Source organism: Ursus maritimus, unplaced genomic scaffold (genome assembly GCF_017311325.1).
Source record: "Ursus maritimus isolate PB19 unplaced genomic scaffold, ASM1731132v1 scaffold_27, whole genome shotgun sequence".
In the NCBI taxonomy this organism is placed as follows: Eukaryota; Metazoa; Chordata; class Mammalia; order Carnivora; family Ursidae; genus Ursus; species Ursus maritimus.
This window is the reverse complement of record NW_024425230.1, coordinates 27643952-27666032: the sequence shown is the minus strand read 5'-3', so window position 1 is coordinate 27666032 and position 22081 is coordinate 27643952. Positions and strand designations below refer to the sequence as shown.

At 35.9% G+C, this 22081-nt stretch overlaps 2 protein-coding genes across 6 annotated transcripts in view; one reads left to right on the top strand and one right to left on the bottom strand.

The window, feature by feature from the left end:
• SCAPER (S-phase cyclin A associated protein in the ER) overlaps positions 1-22081 on the top strand; it is a 527655-nt gene that overhangs the window by 207114 nt on the left and 298460 nt on the right. The window lies entirely within an intron of this gene.
• Positions 3345-3767, bottom strand: LOC103682474 (ragulator complex protein LAMTOR3-like). The gene has a single exon (XM_040642608.1). The coding sequence runs from the start codon at positions 3765-3767 to the stop codon at positions 3345-3347; it is 423 nt and encodes a 140-aa protein (XP_040498542.1).

Sequence of the window (22081 nt, the reverse complement as noted above, 5' to 3'; positions counted from 1 at the left end):
CCCCCCCCCCGCTGATGGTTGCTCTTTTTCAAATAAATAAATAAATGAAATCTTAAAAAATATATATATAATGGAATTCTCAAACTTTTTATCTTTTTTTTATTATGTTGGTCACCATGCAGTACATCCTTAGTTTTTGATGTAAAGTTCCATGATTCATTACTTGCATATAACACCCAGTGCACCATGCAATATGTACGCTCCTTAATACCCATCACCAGCCTATCCCATTCACCCACCCTCCTCCCCTCTGAAGCCCTCAGTTTGTTTCCCAGAGTCCGTAGTCTCTCATGGTTCATTCCCCCTTCTGCTTACCCCCCTTTCTTTATCCCTTTCTTTTCCTACCGATCTTCCTACTTCTTATGTTCCATAAATGAGTGAAACCATATGATAATTGTCTTTCTCTTCTTGACTTATTTCACTTAGCATTATTGCCTCCAGTGCCGTCCATGTTGCAACAAATGTTGAGAAATCGTTCTTTTTGAGGGCTGAGTAATATTCCATTGTATATATGGACCACATCTTCTTAATCCATTCGTCTGTTGAAGGGCATCTCGGCTCCTTCCATGATTTAGCTATTGTGGACAATGCTGCTATGAACATTGGGGTGCATAAGGCCCTTCTCTTCACTACGTCTGTATCTTTGGGGTAGATGCCCAGTAGTGCAATTGCTGGGTCATAGGGTAGCTCAATTTTTAACTTTTTAAGGGACCTCCACACTGTTTTCCAGAGTGGCTGTACCAATTTGCATTCCCACCAACAATGTAAGAGGGATCCCCTTTCTCCACATCCTCTCCAACAATTGTTGTTTCTTGCCTTGTCAATTTTTGCTGTTCTAACTGGCGTAAGGTGGTATCTTAGTGTGGTTTTGATTTGAATTTCCCTGATGGCTAATGATGTTGAACATTTTTTCATGTGTCTGTTAGCCATTTGTACGTCTTCATTAGAAAAGTGTCTATTCGGGGCGCCTGGGTGGCACAGCGGTTAAGCGTCTGCCTTCAGCTCAGGGCGTGATCCTGGCGTTGTGGGATCGAGCCCCACATCAGGCTCCTCCGCTAGGAGTCTGCTTCTTCCTCTCCCACTCCCCCCGCTTGTGTTCCCTCTCTCGCTGGCTGTCTCTATCTCTGTCAAATAAATAAATAAAATCTTTAAAAAAAAAAAAAAGAAACGTGTCTGTTCATATCTTCTGCCCATTTTAAGATTTGTTTATTTGTTTCTTGTGTATTGAGTTTGAGAAGTAGTTGTAGATCTTGGATACCAGTCCTTTATCTATAGCATCATTCGCAAATATCTTCTCCCATTCCATGGGCTGCCTCTTAGTTTTTTTGACTGTTAACTTGGCCGTGCAGAAGCTTCTTATCTTGATGAAGTCCCACAAGTTCATTTTATCTTTTGTTTCTCTCGTCTTTGGAGATGTGTCGTGAAATTTATCTTTTTTAAGCACTTTTTCAGCACCTACTTGTGCACTCTGCATTAGTTCAGGCACCAGGGAAGCACAGATAAATAACGTCAAGGGAGCCCAACTCTTCATTGTATTCTATCTCTCTGAGTTTCATGAATCTCTACTAAACACACTCATTTTAAAAAGTGAACTAGTTCTTATATGGTGCTTTCGTTTTTGAATAGTGTTTCAGTAATATCTGTACATTATTTTAGTTAATTTACTTATTTTTACTGCTCAAACTATAGTTTAAAAAATACAATTTATTTATATTCATGTATGGGAAAAAATGACTGTACTACTGTGTTTACAGACATACCAATATTGGAAACAGAATTCAATAATGAATCACTTCTAAATTTTAAAAAGAACACACAAACATTGGTGAAAATGCAAGTTGGTACAGCCACTTTGGAAAACAGTGTGGAGGTTCCTCAAAAAGTTAAAAATAGAGCTACCCTATGACCCAGCAATTGCACTACTAGGTATTTACCCCAAAGATATAGGTGTAGTAAAAAGAAGGGCCATATGCACCCTAGTGTTCATAGCAGCAATGTCCACAATAGCCAAACTGTGGAAGGAGCTGAGATGCCCTTCAACAGATGAATGGATAAAGATGTGGTCCATATATACAATGGAATATTACTCAGCCATCAGAAAGGATGATTACACAACATTTGCATCCACATGGATGGAACTGGAGGAGATTATTCTAAGTGAAATAAGTCAAGCAGAGAAAGAAATTATCATATGGTTTCACTTATTTGTGGAACATAAGGAATAGCAGGGAGATCATTAGGAGAAGGAAGGGAAAAATGAAGGGGGGGATAACAGAGCGGGGGACGAACCATGAGAGACTATGGACTCCGGGAAACAAACTGAGGGTTTTAGAGGGGAGGGGAGTGGGGAAATGGGCTAGCCCAGTGAAGGGTATTAAGGAGGGCATGTATTGCATGGAGCACTTGATGTTATACCCAAACAGTGAATCATGGCACACTACATCAAAGGCTAATGATGTACTCTATGGTGACTAACATAAAAAAAAAACAAAACACAGAAACATTAAAATACTGATTGGTTATAGAAGGCAGAGCAGTGAAAAAAGACATTAGCTATCATTTTCATTTTCATTAAAGAGCAGCACCCTCTGAGAAGAATCAATTCAATTAGTAATATTCATTTATATTGCGAAATAATATATACATAGAAAAGTCAGTGATTGTACTGATTTTGTTACTTTCACTAAGCCATTTTATCTTCCTCACACTCAATGCAAAGAAATAAAGTCCTTATTGTTATTCACAATAAAAACGGTCTTCTTCATTTTGCAGTCCTGGGCATATCACATAATAGGGTGTACTTAATGGCTCAGGTGGATCAAAGTACCATTTTGATTCTGACCCACTGAACAGAATCTCACGTATATTTGTGACTGGACTAATTCCCATGGGAGCTGTGATATTCTGAACCATTTCTTTGGTATCCCTAGATCTCACTAAATGCACTGGGTGTTATACGCAACTAATGAATCATGGAACTTTACATCAAAAACCAGGGATATAATGTACTGAATGGTGACTAACATAATATAATAAAAAAAATTATTTAAAAAAAGGTATAGGGAAGTTGAATCACTATATTGTACATCTGAAACTAATACCACACTGTATGTTAACTAACTGGAATTTGAATAAAGACTTAAAAAGAAAGAAAAGAAAAGACCCTACACAAGAAAATATAACAGTCTGTCCATAAATTATATCTACAGACTCTTTTGTGTCAGTTGGGAAAAGGGACCCTTTCTTGAGTACATGGTTACAAGTATTCTTGTGGTCTAAAGATTGCCGGATTGATATTGTGTCCGTTGTAATGAAAAACGGTGTACTTCAAAATCACTGCCAGATTAAGAAACTCCCACAGTTTGTCTCAGTTCTTCAAATAACAGAGCAAGTTCCCTTTCTAGGCTAACAATGAGTCCTGTATTGGCATTGTTGCTGGCTATGAAACTCACCACCAAAGGTAAATGATTGAATTGTACCACCTGGTAGGTGTTACGGTAACAGATGATACTCTTATTTTTTGGAAGTCCAAGTTTGCTCCCTTGGTCTGTTGCAAGGGCAAAAGTAGATAAGAAAACAGGTCTCAAAGCATACTCTAGAGCATTATCTTTGGCCACTTTAATAACAGGAACCCTGTCTCTACCTGTCACAACAATAGCATGGAGCCCTTCAAAACTTGGTAATTTTTTAGGCAGGAATCTCTTTAGGCCCTGGCTTTCTGGGCTGCTATGTTCTCTCAGCTGTAAATTCAGGGACAGCTTGTACATACTTTATTTGATGCGATTAATTCCATGCTACAAATCAGTAATTACAAATCAGCTTTCCTCTGAAGTCATTCTGGAGGATAATCTGCTGAAATAGTTTTATGGAGGAGTGATGTCAGTCAAAAATAGTTTACTACAGATTGTTTCAGTGTTATCCTGGGTGAAACTATGACACCCAGAGATTTGTACCCTTTAACTTAAGCAGTTAGCATAAGCCTTTGGCATATAGTAAAGTATTGAATTAAATGTTAGTAAACTAAATGTTATGAGCTACACTACAGTTTATTGTTTTCAGTATACCATATCTGTGGAGAGTGATATTCAAAATACACGAAGAGTGCTATCTAAAAATATCGTGCTGTTGTTAGTTGAGTATTCTTTTATTTCTTCCCTTTTTTCATCTGCTTCTCTTTTTCTCCCAATTTTTCTTCTTTTCTTCCCAAATACCTTCATCTCTCCATTCCTTCACTTCTTCCTCATCCCTCACTTTTCTTACCCTCCTCATCATCCGGAGAAACAAATCATGTTCAAGCCCTCCAGCCTCCACCCTTCCCCAGTTTTTGTAGAAGACAATAGGAAAGCTGTAAAATGCCTCCTGTTGATCTTACTTGTTGTTCTGCAAGGCAGGCTTAAAAGAGTGGAATGCCTCATAATATTTTTAAGAACTTAAGGAAAAACTCTTTGATTCTGGAATAGACTGATATCATTGGATTTTAGATTCAAAGTTGAAGTACTGGAAGAGGTTTAGAGAAAAATGCTGTTTTTTCCAAGCAATATGTGAAACCCTTACATTAATTTCTCATCTATTTAGGTTAGTAACTTGGCATCCACCCAGCTCTTGAAAGCAAACTTTGAGTTGCAGAGAAATAAGTAAGCCTCTTGAGCATGACATTGGATTTCTATAAGGGGAACTTTATTTTCATATAAAAATGCATTTGTATTGTAATGAAGCTTTAGTCCTTTATTTTCAAAGGAGACATATTTAAATCCTTTTGATCTAGGAAGAATATCCTTAAAAATTCTCATGTCTGTGTTATAATATTTTTAAGTAACGGGGAGCAGGTTATTTCTTTTGATGTACTACAGTTTATGAAATGTGTTTATTCTGAGGTATAACTTGAGTTCTAAAAATGGCAATTTCATCAAATTCTATATTGTGTCAGCTATATTTTCTTGGGTATTCTCTTTTTAGAGCTTTTTATATTCTTTCCCAAAGATCATGAATCTATCTGTAGCTTAATTCTTTTCATGTCTCTTTTAAAAAGTAAGGAACTATGAGACTGTTTAGGAGGAGTCTGAAAACATATCAAGGCCATAAACTTCAGTATGAATTATTTCATTAAATAAAGTAAATTGTGGTAGGAAAAAAACCCCATAAAAGGTAATTAAAAGAATAAGAAGGGTATAAACTTTGATGAGATCATGTCTGTATAGGTATTAGTTTCTTATATACGTTATTTCTATTTCATATTGTAGTAATGTTTTTTAAATAAGAAGCCACAATTGTGAACTTAAAAGCTAGACTTAATAATTTGTGTGTGTCTTTGTGTGTGTGTGTGTGTGTGTGTGTGTGTGTGTTTAGCCATCTCTGATTAGCTTTTGGGCTTGTTACATTGATTTTTAGAATGTTAGAAAAGGGAGGACTTTAGGATTTCTTGTCTAATCCCTTTATTTTACTAGGGAGGAAACTGAGGCCCAGATAAGTCACTCAGTCATGAGTCACAGAATTTATCTTGGTGTAGATATTTTGACTTGTAGTTCAGTGCTGTTTCTACTGCATCAACCTGATTTTCTATGCCTAAAGGAAAAACAGTGTTTCCTATGAATGCTTGTTTAGGATTAATAGTCAAAATGGCCAACTTCCTGCCTTGTTAGTAAGAGAGTAGGAGTTGCCATCAACGGTATTCCATGAGGCTAGGAGGTGTACTTTTTTAGTTATGAAGGAAGGAGATCCAGTAGCTTTTGGTGTGATTTTTTGGTCCACTTGAGTGCTTCGTATTTTGAATATGTCTAAGTAAATCATAGATACTGTGTCTTAAGGAGTACATTTTACTTTTCCTTGTGCCTGTGGCATAATAGAACTGTGAGTAGATATGGAAGATGAGTGTATTTTTGCACAATTTATATTCATTCTTCTGCAGCACTAATAAGCTTACAGCAACTGTAACCTTGTACAAATCAACACTGTTTTCTTTAGAAAGCTTACTTTTCTCTGCATTTCCATATTAGCATTAATTTTGTAATAATTAAAATATTAATTGTTGAAAATTGGATAAAAAATGCCTACTGTTAACATTTTGACCTATTTTCTGCTCTTTATATATTAATATATAAATCTTACATGCTTATTTATATATAAACTACATTGCATAGATTTGAATCCTGATTTTTTAACATTATACAGTGTATGTTTTTAATATCATTACTGTTGTTTAAAATTAATCAAATCTGTGTAATATCATCTTAATGTATGTGCCACAATTTATGTAATCAATTCCCTACTATTTTGTTGTAAATCTTACTGCAGTGAATATATTTGTAGAAAAATATTTTTGTACCTCTCTGTTTCCTTTTGGCAGTTTTGAAAAAGTAAAGTTTTAATTTAAGGTATCTTTATTATTTTTTAATGGAGCATTTTATTAAATATTAAGTAGACAAGGCTGTTTATATAGAATGGAGACAGAGATACCAATATCTGAAGAGCTCCATCTGTAAATGGCCAGGGCTGTAGATAACTTGAAACATGTAACATTTCAAATAAAAGGAAATGAGATTACTCTGTTTTTCTGATCTCAGCTGTTCCTTTTAAGAAAGAATGTCATCAAGGATTAGAGCCCAAAGATTAGGTTCTAGGGTTCATGGCAGCACACAAATCATAGCAGGAATCTAGAACAATGAGTAGGGAGAGGGAAAAAAAGGAGCCAGATTTTATAGAACAGATTACTGGTGAGGATAGAGTGAGAAGAAGTGCTGCCTGCCTGTCTACACAGGTGCTCAAGGATTGCTCAGATATACTGGATGCTGGACCTTGTGCAGCAAGATTAATTTCAGAAGATACCAACTATTAGGTGGATCCTGCTAGTGTACTTCCTATCACAACAGATTGGGCTATGGAATTAGGTGAAGAGCTTTAGAATCTTCATCTCTGACTCAATAAGCAGAGCCTGGCTCTTTTTGGTCAGCACTGTTTCTTAGGAGTCTCAGGTTATTCATCATTTTGTAATTGCTAGTTAACTTTTGCCCTGTCCCATATTGAATCAATAAAAATATATAACTACTTCTTTCAGTGAATTACTTTCTTATTATTTCTGCTTTTTTGCAGAACATTGTCTCCCATCCTTATAATAGATTTGAAACTTGCAGTATGCACTTTAGTACTTGAATAGTCACAAATATGTTAATTACATTTTAGGTTCAGCTTTTAGATGCTTGAGAGATATGAATATTATTATTTCATTTACTTCTTTTGGCAAGCCAGAGTTTTAAGATTCATGTGTACAAATTACTTTTCCTTACAAGGTGACTCTTAACTAGTTATTATGACTAGTTATTATTATTAAAACATAATAGTAGAAGAATAATAAGCCATAGCAATGATAAATTCATGGTGAGTCCCTCCCAAATACTATTTTGAAGTCAATTCCAGATATTACTTCATGATAGCTATTTTTAAAAATATTTTCTTTCTGTTAATTATACATACTTATTATAAAAGAGAAAATTAAAAATCTATCACATTCATCTTTGAAAATTTTAGTATTTTGCCTTGTCTTATAGTCATTTTATGCATACACATATAAGTATACAAAGATATATATAGCTATACATATAAATTTTTTATGTAATTGCATTAAGGAAAAAAAAACTAATCTGTTGTTATAGAAGAAACAAAAATAAAAGATTTTAAGAACACAGAAGTTAATTTCTTACAGTACAGCCCTGAGGTTAGCAGTATAAGTTGTCAGGGTAGATTTATTCCATGTGGTCGGTCCATCCGTCCTTCCTCCTTCCATCTCTCTTTTTCTTTTCTTTTTGAGTATAGTTAACACACTATGTTACATTAGTTTCAGATGTACAACTTAGTGATTTGATAAGTTTGTACACTATACTGTGTTCACCACAAGTGTAACTACTCTCTGTCCTGTTACATGGGTAATATAATACCATCTACTGAATTACATTTGCTGTGCTTTTTATTCCCTTGTTTCATAACTGGAAGGCTGTATCTGCCACTCCTCTTCATCCATTTTGCCTAGCCCCCTGCCCCTCTCCCCTCTGGCAACTATCGGTTTGTATTTATAGGTCTGACTCTACTTTTTGTTTGTTTAGTATTTGTTTTCTTAGATTCCACTTTATGAGTGGAATCAAATGCCATTTGATTTTTCAGGGACCTATCTTCTTCTTTCTCTATCATCCTACAGTATATGCCCTTCCCTTCAGGCTCAGAGCTGTGTTAGAGGCTCTTTTGTGTTCTAGTTTGCTGAAGAGGAAGAAATGAATGGGTCTTCAAACACTGAGCATACGTTCATATTCTGTTGATCAGAACTCAATCACATGGCTACCTCTATATAAGAGGGACTTAGAGGACTAGGAAATTCAGTTCCTAGCCAAGGAAAAATGTGACTTCTAAGGCTCTATTACTGTACAATGTGCTTCAGTGCAAGGTTTCTCTGGCTTTTCTATTACTTACCCATGGGCAGGTGAATCTAGAGGCTTGATCAGAGTAAGGTTCAACCCAAACCCATAATTAGTATTGAGTTCTATAATTGGGAAATCTATAATTGGTATTGAGTTCTTTCACCAGCATGAACATAATGTCTGATTTTCTTTCTTTTTCTCATATTAATGTATTAGCTCTTGATTAATGGATACCTAGGTCCATTAATTAATAGGTATATTCCAATTTAACATTTTATTTTCATTTATTAATTGATATATATTTATAAAGAGATGCTTTCCCTCATCTATTTGGTTACTCAGTGGCAGGGTAAATTTTTGTTTGCCTGTTTTCAAAGTAATGAATTTGTTCCCTAATATTCTGCAAAGGTTCCAACTAGTTTTTTTTAAATATAGGTATTATTATAAACTCATGGATTTAAACACTTTTGAGGGGTTTCAGTCATTTAAAATTCTCTTTTTTGAAGCTCAGATTATGCCATATTTTGGTCAGTGAGAGCCTCTTAAAAAGTTTGCACTTAAATTCTTTTGACATGAGCCTAGTCGAATTTGATACTTATCCTTCTACTTGGTATGGCAAGATATTTAGTCTTATGATCAGTTATTTCACTAGGAAGCCCTTGTTACTTTTATTTAGAAATGGTATTCCAAGAGCATTATTAGGGATGCTTATTGCTACTGGGTTGATCATTGTGAACAGAATTAGGAAATAAGTAAAATATATGTGATATATATATGAATTGTATATGTATTCACACTCATATATACATCTGTGTGTGTACATAGACATTTATTTTTTACTTAAAGATAACGGATTCATGAATTCTTAAAATTGAAATTTAAGATGAAGGGTGTTTTATTTAACCTTCTATGGATTGTATCTATATCTCTTTTCTTCCATACAAAACATTCAGGAAATCAAAAGCAGGGAATGATAAAATTATGATATCCATAATCTCCTTTACTTTATCCCACATTACATACATGGCAGTCTTAGAACAACATTACCACTACTCCCACTGCCAGTGTAATTACTGAGAACATAAGTTTTCCCATTCTTTCTTTTTCTTTTATAGTAATACTAAGAAAAATCTGAGGCACAGCCATTATATACTATTTTCTTTAGCTTTTAACTACCAGCTTAGTCTTAGCTCTTTAAGTTTGTAATGGTTAATACTAATCCTTATGTATATGTCTTTCTAGTCATTTTGGTTTTCTAAGGCTTGTTCTTTTTTCTTTTTTTTAAATTTTGTTAAATTTTTGAACTTTTTTCATTTCTTCTTTTCTTATTTAAAAATTTTAATTCCAATATAGTTAATATACAGTGTTACATTAGTTTCAGGTGTACAATATACTGATTCAGGAGTCTGTACATTACTCAGTGCTCATCATGATAAGCGTACCTTTAATGCCTTCTATTTCAGCCATCGTCCCACCCCCATCCCCTCTGGTAACCACCAGTTCTCTATATTTATAGAGAGTCTGGTTTTTTTCTTTGTCTCTTTATTCCTTTGTTCCTTTTTTGTTGGTTCTTAAATTCCACATATGAATGACATCATATTATATTTTTCTTTATCTGACTGACTTATTTTACTTAGCATTACACCCTCTAGATCCAGCCGTGTTGTTTGAAATGCAAGATTTCATTCTTTCACATGGTTAATATTCCATTATATATATATATACACACACACACCACATCTTCTATATCAGTTCAACTACTGATGGACATTTGGGTACTTCCATAATTTGGGTATTTGTAAATAATGCTGCAATAAACATAGGGGTGTATTTATCTTTTCCAATTAGTATTTTTGTATTCTTTGGGTAAAGTAGTAGTGGAATTACTGAATCAAAGGTAATTCTATTTTTAATTTTTTGAAGAACCTCCATACTGTTTTCCACAGTAGCTGCGCCAGTTTGCATTCCCGCCAGCAGTGCACAAAAGTTCCTTTTTCTCCACATCTTCTCCAACATTTGTTGTTTCATGTGTTTTTTATTTTAGCTATTCTGATAGGTGGAAGGTGGTATCTCACTGTGGTTTTAATTTGCATTTCCCTGCTAATTAGTAATGTTTAGCATCTTTTCATGTGTCTGTAGCCATCTGTATGTCTTCTTTGGAGAAAGATCTGTTCATGTTTTCTGCCTATTTTTAAATTAGATAATCTGTTTTTGGGGGTATTTAGTTGTGTAAGTGCTTTATATATTTTGGATACTAACCCTTTATTGGGTATGTTATTTGCAGATATCTTCTCCCATTCTGTAGGTTGCCTTTAATTTTGTTGATTGTTTCACTTGCTGAGCAGAAGCTTTTTATTTTGATGAAGTCCCAGTACTTTATTTTTGCTTTTGTTCCCTTGCCTCAGGAGACATATCTAGAAAGATGTTGCTATAGCCTATGTCAAAGAAATTGCTGCCTGTGCTCTCTTCTAGGATTTTTATGGTTTCAGGTATTACATTTAGGTCTTCAATTCATTTTGAGTTTATTTTTGCTTAAGTGGAAGTAAGTGGTCCAGTTTCACTCTTTGGCATGTAGCTGTCCAGTTTTCCCACCACCCTTTATTGAAGAGACTCTTTTTTTTCCCATTGCATGTTCTTGCCTCTTTTGTAGAAAAACCATTGACCATATAGTTGTGGTTTTATTTCTGGGCTCTCTATTCTGTTCCATTGATCTATAGTGTCTATTTTTGTGCCATACCATACACTTTTAATTTCTACAATTTGGTAGTTTATCTTGAAATCTGGGATTGTGATACCTCCAGTTTTGTTCTTTTTCAAGATTGCTTTGGCTATTGGGAGTCTTCCGTGGTTCCATACACATTTTAGAATTATTCATTCTAGTTCTGTGAAAAATTTTGATATTTTGATAGGGATTGCATTAAATCTTTAGATTGCTTTGGTTGTATGGCCATTTTAACAATATTTCTTCTCCCAATTCATTAGCATGGGATGTTTTTCCATTTGTCTGTGTCATCTTCAATTTCTTCCATCAATGTTTCATAGTTTTCAGAGTACAGTTCTTTGACTGCCTTGGTTCAGTTTATTCCTAGATATTTCGCCGTTTATGTGCAATTGTAAATGCAATTGTAAACGCAAATGTAAATTGTAAATTGCAAATGCAAATGTAAAATATGGTGTAAATGTAAATTGTAAATTTTCTAAATTTCTCTTTATGCTACTTTGTTATTAGTGAATAGAAATGCAGTGGATTTCTGTGTATTGATTTTGTATCCTTCAACCTTAAATTCATTTATCCTTTCTAGTAGTTTTTTTGTAGAGTCTTTAGGGTTTTCTATATATAGTATCATGTCATCTGCAAGTAGTGAATATTTTCCTTTTTTCTTACCAATCTGGATGCCTTTTCTTTTTCTTGTCTAATCGCTGTGACTAAGATTTCAGGACTATGTTGAATAAAAGTGGTGAGAGTGGACATCCTGTCTTGTTCCTGATCTTAGGGGGAAAGGTTTCAGCTTTTCACCATCGAGTATGATGTTAGCTGTGGGTTTTTCATACATGGCCTTTATTATATTGAGGTAAAATTCCCTGTAAACCTGCTGTGTTGAGAATTTTTATCATAAGTGGATGTCATACTTTGTCAAATGCTTTTTCTGCATCTGTTGAAATGGTCATACGATTTTTACCCTTTTTCTTGTTGATCTGGGGTATCACGTTGATTGATTTGTGAATGTTGAACTACCCTTGCATCCCAGGAGTAAATCCCACTTGATCATGATTAATGATTTTTTTAAATGTATTGTTGGATTTGGTTCGTTCATATTTGTTGAGCGTATTTGATGTGTGTTCACCAGAGATATTGGCCTGTCATTCTTTCTCTCTCTCTCTCTCTCTCTCTCTCTCTCTTTAGTGTCTTCATCTGGTTTTGGTATCAGGATAATGCTGGCCTCATACAATGAAACTGGAAACTTTTCTTACTCATCTGTTGTTTTAAATACTTTGTAAAGAATAGGTATTATCTCTTTAAATGTTTGGTAGGATTCACCTGTGAAGCCATCTGGTCCTAGACTTTTGTCTGATGGGTTTTTGTTTGTTTTTTTTTTTAAATTAATGATTCATTTTCATTGCTGGTAGTCAGTCTGTTCAAATTTTCTATTTCTTCCTAATTCAGTTTTGAAAGGTTATGTGTTTTCAGTAATTTATCCATTTCTTCCATACTGTCCAATTTGTTGGTATGTAATTTTTCATAATATGCTCTTATAGTTATTTGTATTACTGTGCTGTTTGTTATTTCTCTCTTTCATTCCTGATTTTGTTGGAGTCCTCTATTTTTGTTTTGATGAGTCTGGGTAGAGGTTTATCAGTTTTGTTGTTGTATTTTTTTATTCCCCAAAAAACTAGCTCCTTGTTTCATTGATCTGTTCTATGATTTTTTTTTTAGTTTCTGTTTCATTTATTTCTGTTCTAATCTTTATTATTTCCTTCCTTCTACTGGTTTGGGGTTTTGTTCTCTCTCTTTTTTTTAAGCTCTTTTAGGTATAAAATTTGGTTGTTTATTTGAGATTTTTCTTCTCAAGGCAAGCCTGTATTACTATAACTTATTACATCTCAAGGATTTTTGACGACTATGTTTTTGTTTTCATTTGTCTCCATGTTTTTTGATTTCCTATTTGGTTTTTTGTGATTTCTTGATTGACCAATTCATTATTTAATAGCATGTAATTTAACCTCCATGTATTTGTGTTCTTTCCATAATTTTTCTTCTGGTTGATTTCTAGTTTCATAGTGTTGTGGTTAGAAAAGATGCGTGATATGCCTTCCTCTTTTCAATTTGTTGAGATTTGTTTTGTGGCCTAATATGATCTACTAGGTAGAATATTCCATGTGCACTTGAAAAGAATGTGTATTCTGTTTTAGGATGGATTGTTCTGAATATTCCTGTTAGATACATCTGGTCCAGTGTGTCATTCAAACCCATTGTTTTCTTGTCAATTTTCTGTTCAGATGATCTGTCCATTGATTTAAGTGGTGTTTTATTTTTATTTTTTTTAATTATTACTTTTTATAATAATTTTTTATTATGTTATTTTAGTAACCATACAGTATATCCTTAGTTTTTGATGTAATGTTCCATGATTCATTATTTATGTATGACACCCAGTGCACCATGCAAAGTGTGCCCTCCTTAATACCTATCATTGGCCTATCCCAGTCACCCCCCCTCCCCTCTGAAGCCCTCAGTTTGTTTTGCAGAGTCCATAGTCTCTTATGGTTCATTCCCCCTTCTATTCACCCCCCCCTTCATTCTTCCCTTCCTTCTACCGATCTTCCTGCTATTTCTTATGTTCCATAAATGAGTGAAACCATATGATAATTGTCTTTCTCTGTGTGACTTATTTCACTCAGCATAATCTCCTTCAGACCCATCCATGTTGCAGCAAATGTTAAGAAATCGTTCTTTTTGATAGCTGAATAATATTCCATTGTATATATGGACCACAACCTCTTAATCCAGTCATCTCTTGAAGGGCATCTCAGCTCCTTCCACGATTTAGCTATTGTGGACAATGCTGCTATGAACATTGGGGTGCATGTGGCTCTTCTCTTCACTACGTCTGTATCTCTGGGGTAAATACCCAGTAGTGCAATTGCTGGGTCATAGGGTAGCTCAATTTTTAACTTTTAAGGGACCTCCACACTGTTTTCCAGAGTGGCTGTACCAACTTGCATTCCCACCAACAATGTAAGAGGGATCCCCTTTCTCCACATCCTCTCCAACATTTGTTGTTTCCTGCCTTGTCAATTTTTGCTGTTCTAACTGGCATAAGGTGGTATCTCAATGTGGTTTTGATTTGAATTTCTCTGATGGCTAATGGTTTTGAACATTTTTTCATGTGTCTGTTAGCCATTTGTATGTCTTCATTGGAAAAGTGTCTGTTCGTATCTTCTGCCCATTTTTTCATTTGATTATTTGTTTCTCATGTATTCAGTTTGAGAAGTTCTTTGTAGATCTTGGATACTAGGCTTTTATCTGTAGTGTCATTTGCAAATATCTTCTTCCATTCCGTGGGCTGCCTCTTAGTTTTTTTGACTGTTTCCTTGGCTGGGCAGAAGCTTTTTATCTTGATGAAGTCCCACAAGTTCATTTTTTCTTTCACTTCTCTTGCCTTTGGAGATGTGTCATGAAGACAGTTGCTGTGGCCGATGTAAAACAGGTTGCAGCCTATGTTCTCTAGGATTTTCATGGATTCCTGTCTCACATCGAGGTCTTTCATCCCTTTGGAGTTTATCTTTGTGTATGGTGTGAGAGAGTGGTCAAGTTTCATTCTTTTGCATGTAGCTGTCCAATTTTCCCGGCACCATTTATTGAAGAGACTGTCTTTTTTCCACTGGATGTTTTTTCCTGCTTTGTCTAAGATTAGTTGACCATAGAGTTGAGAATCCATTTCTGGGTTCTCTATTCTGTTCCACTGGTCTATATGTCTGTTTTTGTGCCAGTACCATGCTGTCTTTGTGATCACAGCTTTGTAGTACAGCTTGAAATCCGGCAATATGATGTCCCCAGCTTTGTTTTTCCTTTTCAACAATTCCTTGGCAATTTGGGCCCTTTCTGGTTCAACACGAATTTAAGGGCTATTTATTCCAGTTCCTTGAAAAATGTCCTTGGTATTTTGATTGGGATAGCATTGAAAGTGTAGATTGCTCTGGGTAGCATAGACATTTTAACTATGTTAATTCTTCCGATCCATGAGCATGGAATATTTTTCCATCTTTTTTTGTCTTCTTCAATGTCTTTCAAGAGTGATTTGTAGTCTCTAGAATATAGATCCTTTACATCTCAAGTTAATTCCGAGATAACGTATAATTTTTGGTGCTATTGCAAATGGAATGGATTCCCTATTTTTTCTTTCCTCAGTCTCATTGTTCGTGTATAGAAATGCAACTGATTTCTGAGCATTGATTTTGTATCCCGCCACATTACTGAACTGCTCTATAACTTCTAATAGTTTGGGGGTGGAGTCTTTTGGGTTTTCCATATAGAGTATCATGTCATCTGCGAAGAGAGACAGTTTGTCAACAGAACTAGAAGCTGGTTCTTTGAAAGAGTAAATAAAGTTGACAAACCACTGGCAAGACTTATCCAAAAGAATAGAGAAAGGACCGAAATTAATAAAATTATGAACGAAAAGGGAGAGGTCACAACCAACACCAATGAAATTGGAAGGATTATTAGAAACTTTTATCAACAGCTTTATGCCAATAAATTAAGCAATCTGGAAGAGATGGAGGCCTTCCTAGAAACCTATAAACTACCAAGACTGAAACAGGAAGAAATTTATTTTTTAAATAGGCCAATTAATTAAGAGATTGAAACAGTGATAAAAAACCTTCCAAAAAACAAAACACCAGGACTGGATGGTTTTCCTGGGGAATTCTACCAAACATTCAAAAAAGAAATAATACTTATTCTCCTAAAGCTATTTCAAAAAATAGAAACAGATGGAAAGCTACCAAACTCATTCTATGAGGCCAATATTACCTTGATCCCCAAACCAGGCAAAGTCCCCATCGAAAAGGAGAATTACAGACTGATTTCCCTAATGAATATGGATGCCAAAATTCTCAACAAGATCCTGGCTAATAGAATCCAACAGTACATTAAAAGGATTATCCATCATGACCAAGTGGGATTCATCTCTGGAATGCAAGGGTGGTTCAACATTCGCAAATCGATCCGTGTCATAGATTTTATCCAGAAGAAAAAAGCCAAAAATCATATGATTCTCTCAATAGATGCAGAAAAAAAGCATTTGACCCATTCATTCTTTAGCAGGATGCTTTTTAACCTCCTAGTGTTTGAGTTCCTTCCAAATTTCATCTTGTGGTTGAGTTCAAGTTTCAATGTACTGTGGTCTAAAAATATGCAGGGAATAATCTTAGTCTTTTGGTATCGGGTGAGACCTGATTAGTGACCCAGTGTGTGATCTATTCTGGAGAAGGTTTTATTTGCACTAGAGAAGAATGAGTATTCTGTTGTTCTAGGATGGAATGTTCTGTATATATCTACAAAGTTTAGTCTAATTTGCCTTTCAAAGCTCTTGTTTCTTTGTTGATCTGCTTAGATGTTCTGCTCATTGCTGTGAGTGGGGTATTGAAGTGTCCTACTATTAATGTATTATTATAAATATTTTTCTTTATTTTGCTTGTTTATTGGTATATGTTATTGGCTTCTCCCGTGTTTGGAGCATAGATATTTATGATTGTTAGATCTTCTTGTTGGATAGACCCTGTAAGTGTGATAAAATGTTCCTCTGCATCTCTTACTATGGTCTTTGGTTTAAAATCGAATTTGTCTGTTATGAGGATTGCTACCCCAGCTTTCTTTTGAGGTCCATTAGCATGGTAAATGGTTCTCTATCCCCTCCCTTTCAATCTGGAGGTGTGTTTAGGTTCAACATGAGTCTCTTATAGACACCATATGGATGGGTTCTGCTTTTTTATCCAATCTGATACCCTTTGTCTTTTGATTGGAGCATTCAGCCCATTTCCATTCAGAGTAACTATTGAAAGATATGTATTGAGTGCCATTGTATTGCCTGTAAAGTCCCTGTTTCTGTAGGTTGTCTCTGTCACTTTCTGATCTATATTACGCTTGGCATCTCTCTTCGCTTTATAGAATCCCCCTTAATATTTCTTGCAGGGATGACTTGGTCATCACATATTCTTTCAGTTTCTGCCTGTCCTGGAAGTTCGTTATCTCTCCACCCGTTCTGAGTGACAGCCTTGCCGGATAAAGTATTCTTGGCTGCATGTTCTTTTCATTTAGTACCCTGAATACATCTTGCCAGCCTTTTCTGGCTTTCCAGGTTTCTGTGGATAGGTCTGATGTTACTCTTATGGTCCTTCCTCCATACATAAAGAACCTCCTCTCCCTAGCTGCTGTCAGGATAGCTTCTTCGGCTCTACGATTTGCAAGCTTCACTATTACATGTTGGGGTGTTGATCTATTTTTATTGATTTTGGGATGGGATCTCTTTGCCTCTTGGACAAGAATGCTTGTTTCCTTCCGCAGATTAGGGAAGTTCTCAGCTATAATTTGCTCAAATATACCTTGTAGCCCTCGCTTTCTCTCCACCCCCTTGGGGATCCTAGTAATTCTGACATTTTAACTTTTCAGGGCATCATTAATCTGTGAAGCCTTTTTCCATAGGCTGTTAGTTATCTTACCCTCTTTTCTTCACCTTCCCCCCTTTGCATCAGCCTGTCCTCTACATCACTTATTCTCTGTTCTACCTCATTGACCTTAGCTGTTAAAGCATCCAGTTTAGACTGCATCTCATTTATTGCATTTTTAAGTTTATCCTGACTAGATCTCATTTCAGCCCGTAGAGATTCTGTATTGTCACTTATGCTTTTTTCAAGCCTAGCTATTAACTTTATGATTGCTATCCTGAATTCTATTGCTTACCTCTTACTTAGGTCCATATCAATTAGCTCTGTGGTAGAGAACATTGCCTCGGGTTTTTTGTTTTTTGGGTTTGGTTTTGTTTTGTTTTGTTTTGTTTTGTTTTGTTTTGTTTTTGTGAGTTCCTCCTTCTAGTCATTCTCCCCAGAGAACTTTGGGTGGGCAAATGAACAGAGTCCAAAATATCAACTGCGATCCAAGCAAAATGCACCTTAGAAAAATGCGACGTGGTTGGAAGCCACTTCAGAAAAGCAAACAAAGCCATAATGAGACACAAGAATAAAAAATAAAAAAAAATTTTTTTGAAGGGTGGGGAAAAAAGACTATAATCTCTCAGAGTGGACAAAGGAGGGTGATCCACTTGTTCCTGGATGAATTTTGGTCTGTGTGTTAGAAGACACCACATCCCAAAATTGCGAAGAAAGTAAAACTTCTATCTATATAAGTGTGTGTATATATACGCACACGCACATGCACATATATACAGTTGAATAGAGTGAAAAAAGGACTAAAATGAAGCATATATGTATAAAATGTAGTGAAAAAATACAAGTTAAAAAGTGGCTATGAAACCTAAGTTTGTATAATAAGAATCTAGATGATGTGGGAAAAAGGTTAAAAAGAGAGAGAGAGAGAGAGGGAAAACATAAAAAAAAGAAATAAAGAAAAGGAGAATTTTATCTGAAAAATAAACGAGTAATGAGGCAACACCTGGAGCTCAATATACTGTTTTCCCCTGGCATTAGAGACTTGTGAGATCCATAAGCTTGTCATCCACCTATTCTTCCATTCTGTCTTCTGGGGGAGGGGCCTGCCATGCTGCTTCTCAGGTGTCCATGCCTGGGCGGAGTTGTTCCACTCCCTGTCAGGGGGATGGGCTCAGTGGAAACTGGTCCTCTCTGTGGCTTTTGTTCCCTGGAGGCTTTCCGGTTCTCTTCATAGGATCAGAGCAAAAATGGCCGTGCCCAGACCTCTGGCCCAGAGCAGAAAGATCACAGTCCTCCCTCTTTCATTAACCCTCCAGGACAAACAGTCTCCACTTCTGCATGTGTCAAAATCTGCAGCCTCCTGTGGTGTATGCCCACTGCCCTTTGTGACTCTAAAACTACATGAAGCCTCAGGCTCGTATATGCCCCGACAGCTCCTGGGTCATGGTTGGGTGCTGCCCTACTGTCCTTTCTGGGCCACTACCACCCCAAGAGCCTTTGCGTGGTCGTGGGCACAGCTGTTTCACTCCTCCCAGGGAATGTTAAATGCCCCCACACACCACCCCATTCCAGTCCTTTTCAGGCTGCTCAAGCAAAGAGCAATTACTGACTGGCCCAGCTCACAGTTTATGGCAACCCAAGCTGAGAGTCCCCTCCTGGGCTCGCTGACCATAACCTGCTTCTCCATTCCACTGCTTGGGCACTCTATCAGTTCAGGCACCCCATTCACTCTGTTTTTCCTCGGATCCCAAGACCACAGTGCCCCACCTAGAATTTTGTCTTTTTCATTTCCTGAGGCCTTTTTAGAGAAGGATGTCTTTCGCTAGAGATTTCTAAGGGTTCTGAATTTGTGCTCCAGTATTATATCACTTTCCAGGAGCCAGCTTATGGAGGCTCCCTCCCCCTTCTGTTTATCTTCCGGTATCTCCCCACAGATACACAACTCCGGATGTCCTGCCTAGCAAAAAGCAGTCGCTTCTCTGTTTTTAGAGTTGCAGATATATAGTCTTACGTCTCAGGCTGATTTTTTGGGTGTTCAAAATGGCTCATGGATATCCATCTAAATTCAGGGAACGAGGTGAAACAAGGTTCCCTACTCCTTTGCCATCTTGCCTCTATCATTTGTTGTGTTTATTCATTTTTCTGTGTCTTCTATTTTCTCTTCATTTCTTAAATTTTTTTTCATTTGAAATCTTTTAGTCTTTTGACCTAAATTTTGAATTATTAAGATGGCAATTTGTGTCATTTTCTCATGCCTTCTTCCACTTAAAAATTTTGTTTTAGTTTATTTTGAAATAGAGTATTAGATTTTGATTTTGTTTTTTGGTTTGGCAGGGATATATTTATTTTTTTAATTTTTTTATTATAATAATATCTTTTATTATATTATGTTAGTTTGTGTTCAGTTAGCCAGCATATAATACATCTTTAGTTTTTGATGTAGTGTTCAATGATTCATTAATTGCATGTAATTCTTTGGTGTGTTTTCATCATTTGTACAGTTGCTTAATTTTAGTTAATTTTTTTATTTTAATAGTTTTGGCTATTGACCTTGATACTTTTTTGTGGAATTAGTTTTATAAGGCCTTTAGAATGAACTGTGAATCAGAGTAGCTATTAAATTATCTGGAGCTCCTTTTCTATTATTTTTGTGTAACATACGGTAACTTGCTTGAGATTTTTTTTTTAAGATTTTATTTATTTGTGAGGGAGAGAAAGAGCATAAGAAGGGGGATCGGCATAGGGAGAAGGAGAAGCAGGCTCCCCAATGACTAGGGAGCCTGATGTGGGGCTCGATCCCAGGACCCCTGAGATCATGACCTGAGCTGAAAGCAGACACTTAACCAACTGAGCCACCCAGGCACCCTGCAATTTCTTGATTCTGTTTCATTGCTCTCCTTTTATCATGTCATTTTCCCATTTTTTCATTGTCATCTCTACATTGTTCAATTAAATTCCTTTTGTGTCAGTTTCTTCCGTGGATCAGTTTTGAGAGTTCATAAGGGACTAGCCTTCACCAGATTGTTCAGTCTTTTTTGTTTTTTTTTAAAGAAAGATTTTATTTATTTATTTGAGAGACAGAATGAGAGAGGGAGCATGAGAAGGGAGGGCATTAGAGGGAGAAGCTGAACAGGGAGCCCGATGCAGGACTTGATGACAGGACTCCAAGATCACGACCTGAGCCGAAGATAGTCAGTTAACCAACTGAGTCGCCCAGGCTCCACAAATTATTCAGTCTTTAATTCAGCTACGTTTCATTCACCTGCCACCACAATGGGTAAATTTTTCTCCATTTTAAATGCAGTTCTCAAATTGGCCTATTGAATTCTCCAGTGAAAAATGCTTCCTTTCCTAGAGTTCTGATCTGAAGTTCATTATTCATTCTTTTGTTTCCCTTCAATTTCTTCTTCAAAGACACTGAAGCCCTACTGATGTCTTGGTAATTTGACCTCACCTACTTCTGTTTGGGGGTTAGGAGGATACATTGTCACCTTGTTTTATTGTAAATATTTTTCTATGGGTTTTGGTTTTGGTATGTAATTGCTCTTTCTGTTCTGTATAATTTTAGAATCTGAATCTTTGCTGCCACTGCCTTCTTATATTCACAGTCTTCTGTTGGAAGCATTTTAATGACTAATACTTCCTCATGGAAATATAACATAATTTCCTCAACCACTCCTTAATGTTGAAAAACCTTTATATATGCTTTCCATCTTCAGAAGCCATCTCAAAACCTTCCTGTATAAGGTCCTCATAGTTTTAATGGGAAAATGACTACTAATTATTCTCTGTCATATCGAACAATGTGTTTCTTTTATTACCCAGAACCAATCTGTTTCCTACAGAAACTAAAATGTAATGCAAACCACCAAAAGGAAATATATAAAAAGTTGAAATGTGTTTATAGAAAACTAGACAAAAGACACATTTTAAGTCACAGAGGACAAAATACAATATGTTATGGTCTAACATACTAACACCAGTATTTCAGCCAACAGATTGACAGATTTATAAACAAAATAGAAATACTAGGTACTGGCAAATCACTTGTTGAGATATAAATTAATTCCTATTTTGGTTGTTCAGTTTGGGAGCACTTAATGAAAATCCTTAAAAATACATGTAATCTGCAATGCAGTAATTTCAGTTCCATGATTTGATCATAAGGGAAAAGTAGATTATGTGTTTAAAATTTTAACTATAGGAATATTTGTTGCACTGATATTTATAATATTGAAAGTAAAAATTATCCAAATATCTAAAAATAAAGCATTTAGTAAAATTAGGCATATTCATGAAATGGAATACCTTAAGCCACTGGATTATGTTGTAGAATATTATTTAATGGTATGAATATATTTGCAGGGTTTTTTTTTACGATTTTATTTATTTATTAGAGAGAGAGAGAGAGTGATCACAAGCCGGGGGTGGGGTAGCGGGAGGGGCAGAGGGAGAAGCAGGCTCCGTGCTGAGCAGGGAACCTGATGCAGGGCTGGATTCCAGGACTCTGG

Coding starts and splice junctions, on each gene's coding strand:
- LOC103682474 (XM_040642608.1), bottom strand. CDS start 3,767: ATGTACAAGCTGTCCCTGAATTTACAGCTGAGAGAACATAGCAGCCCA.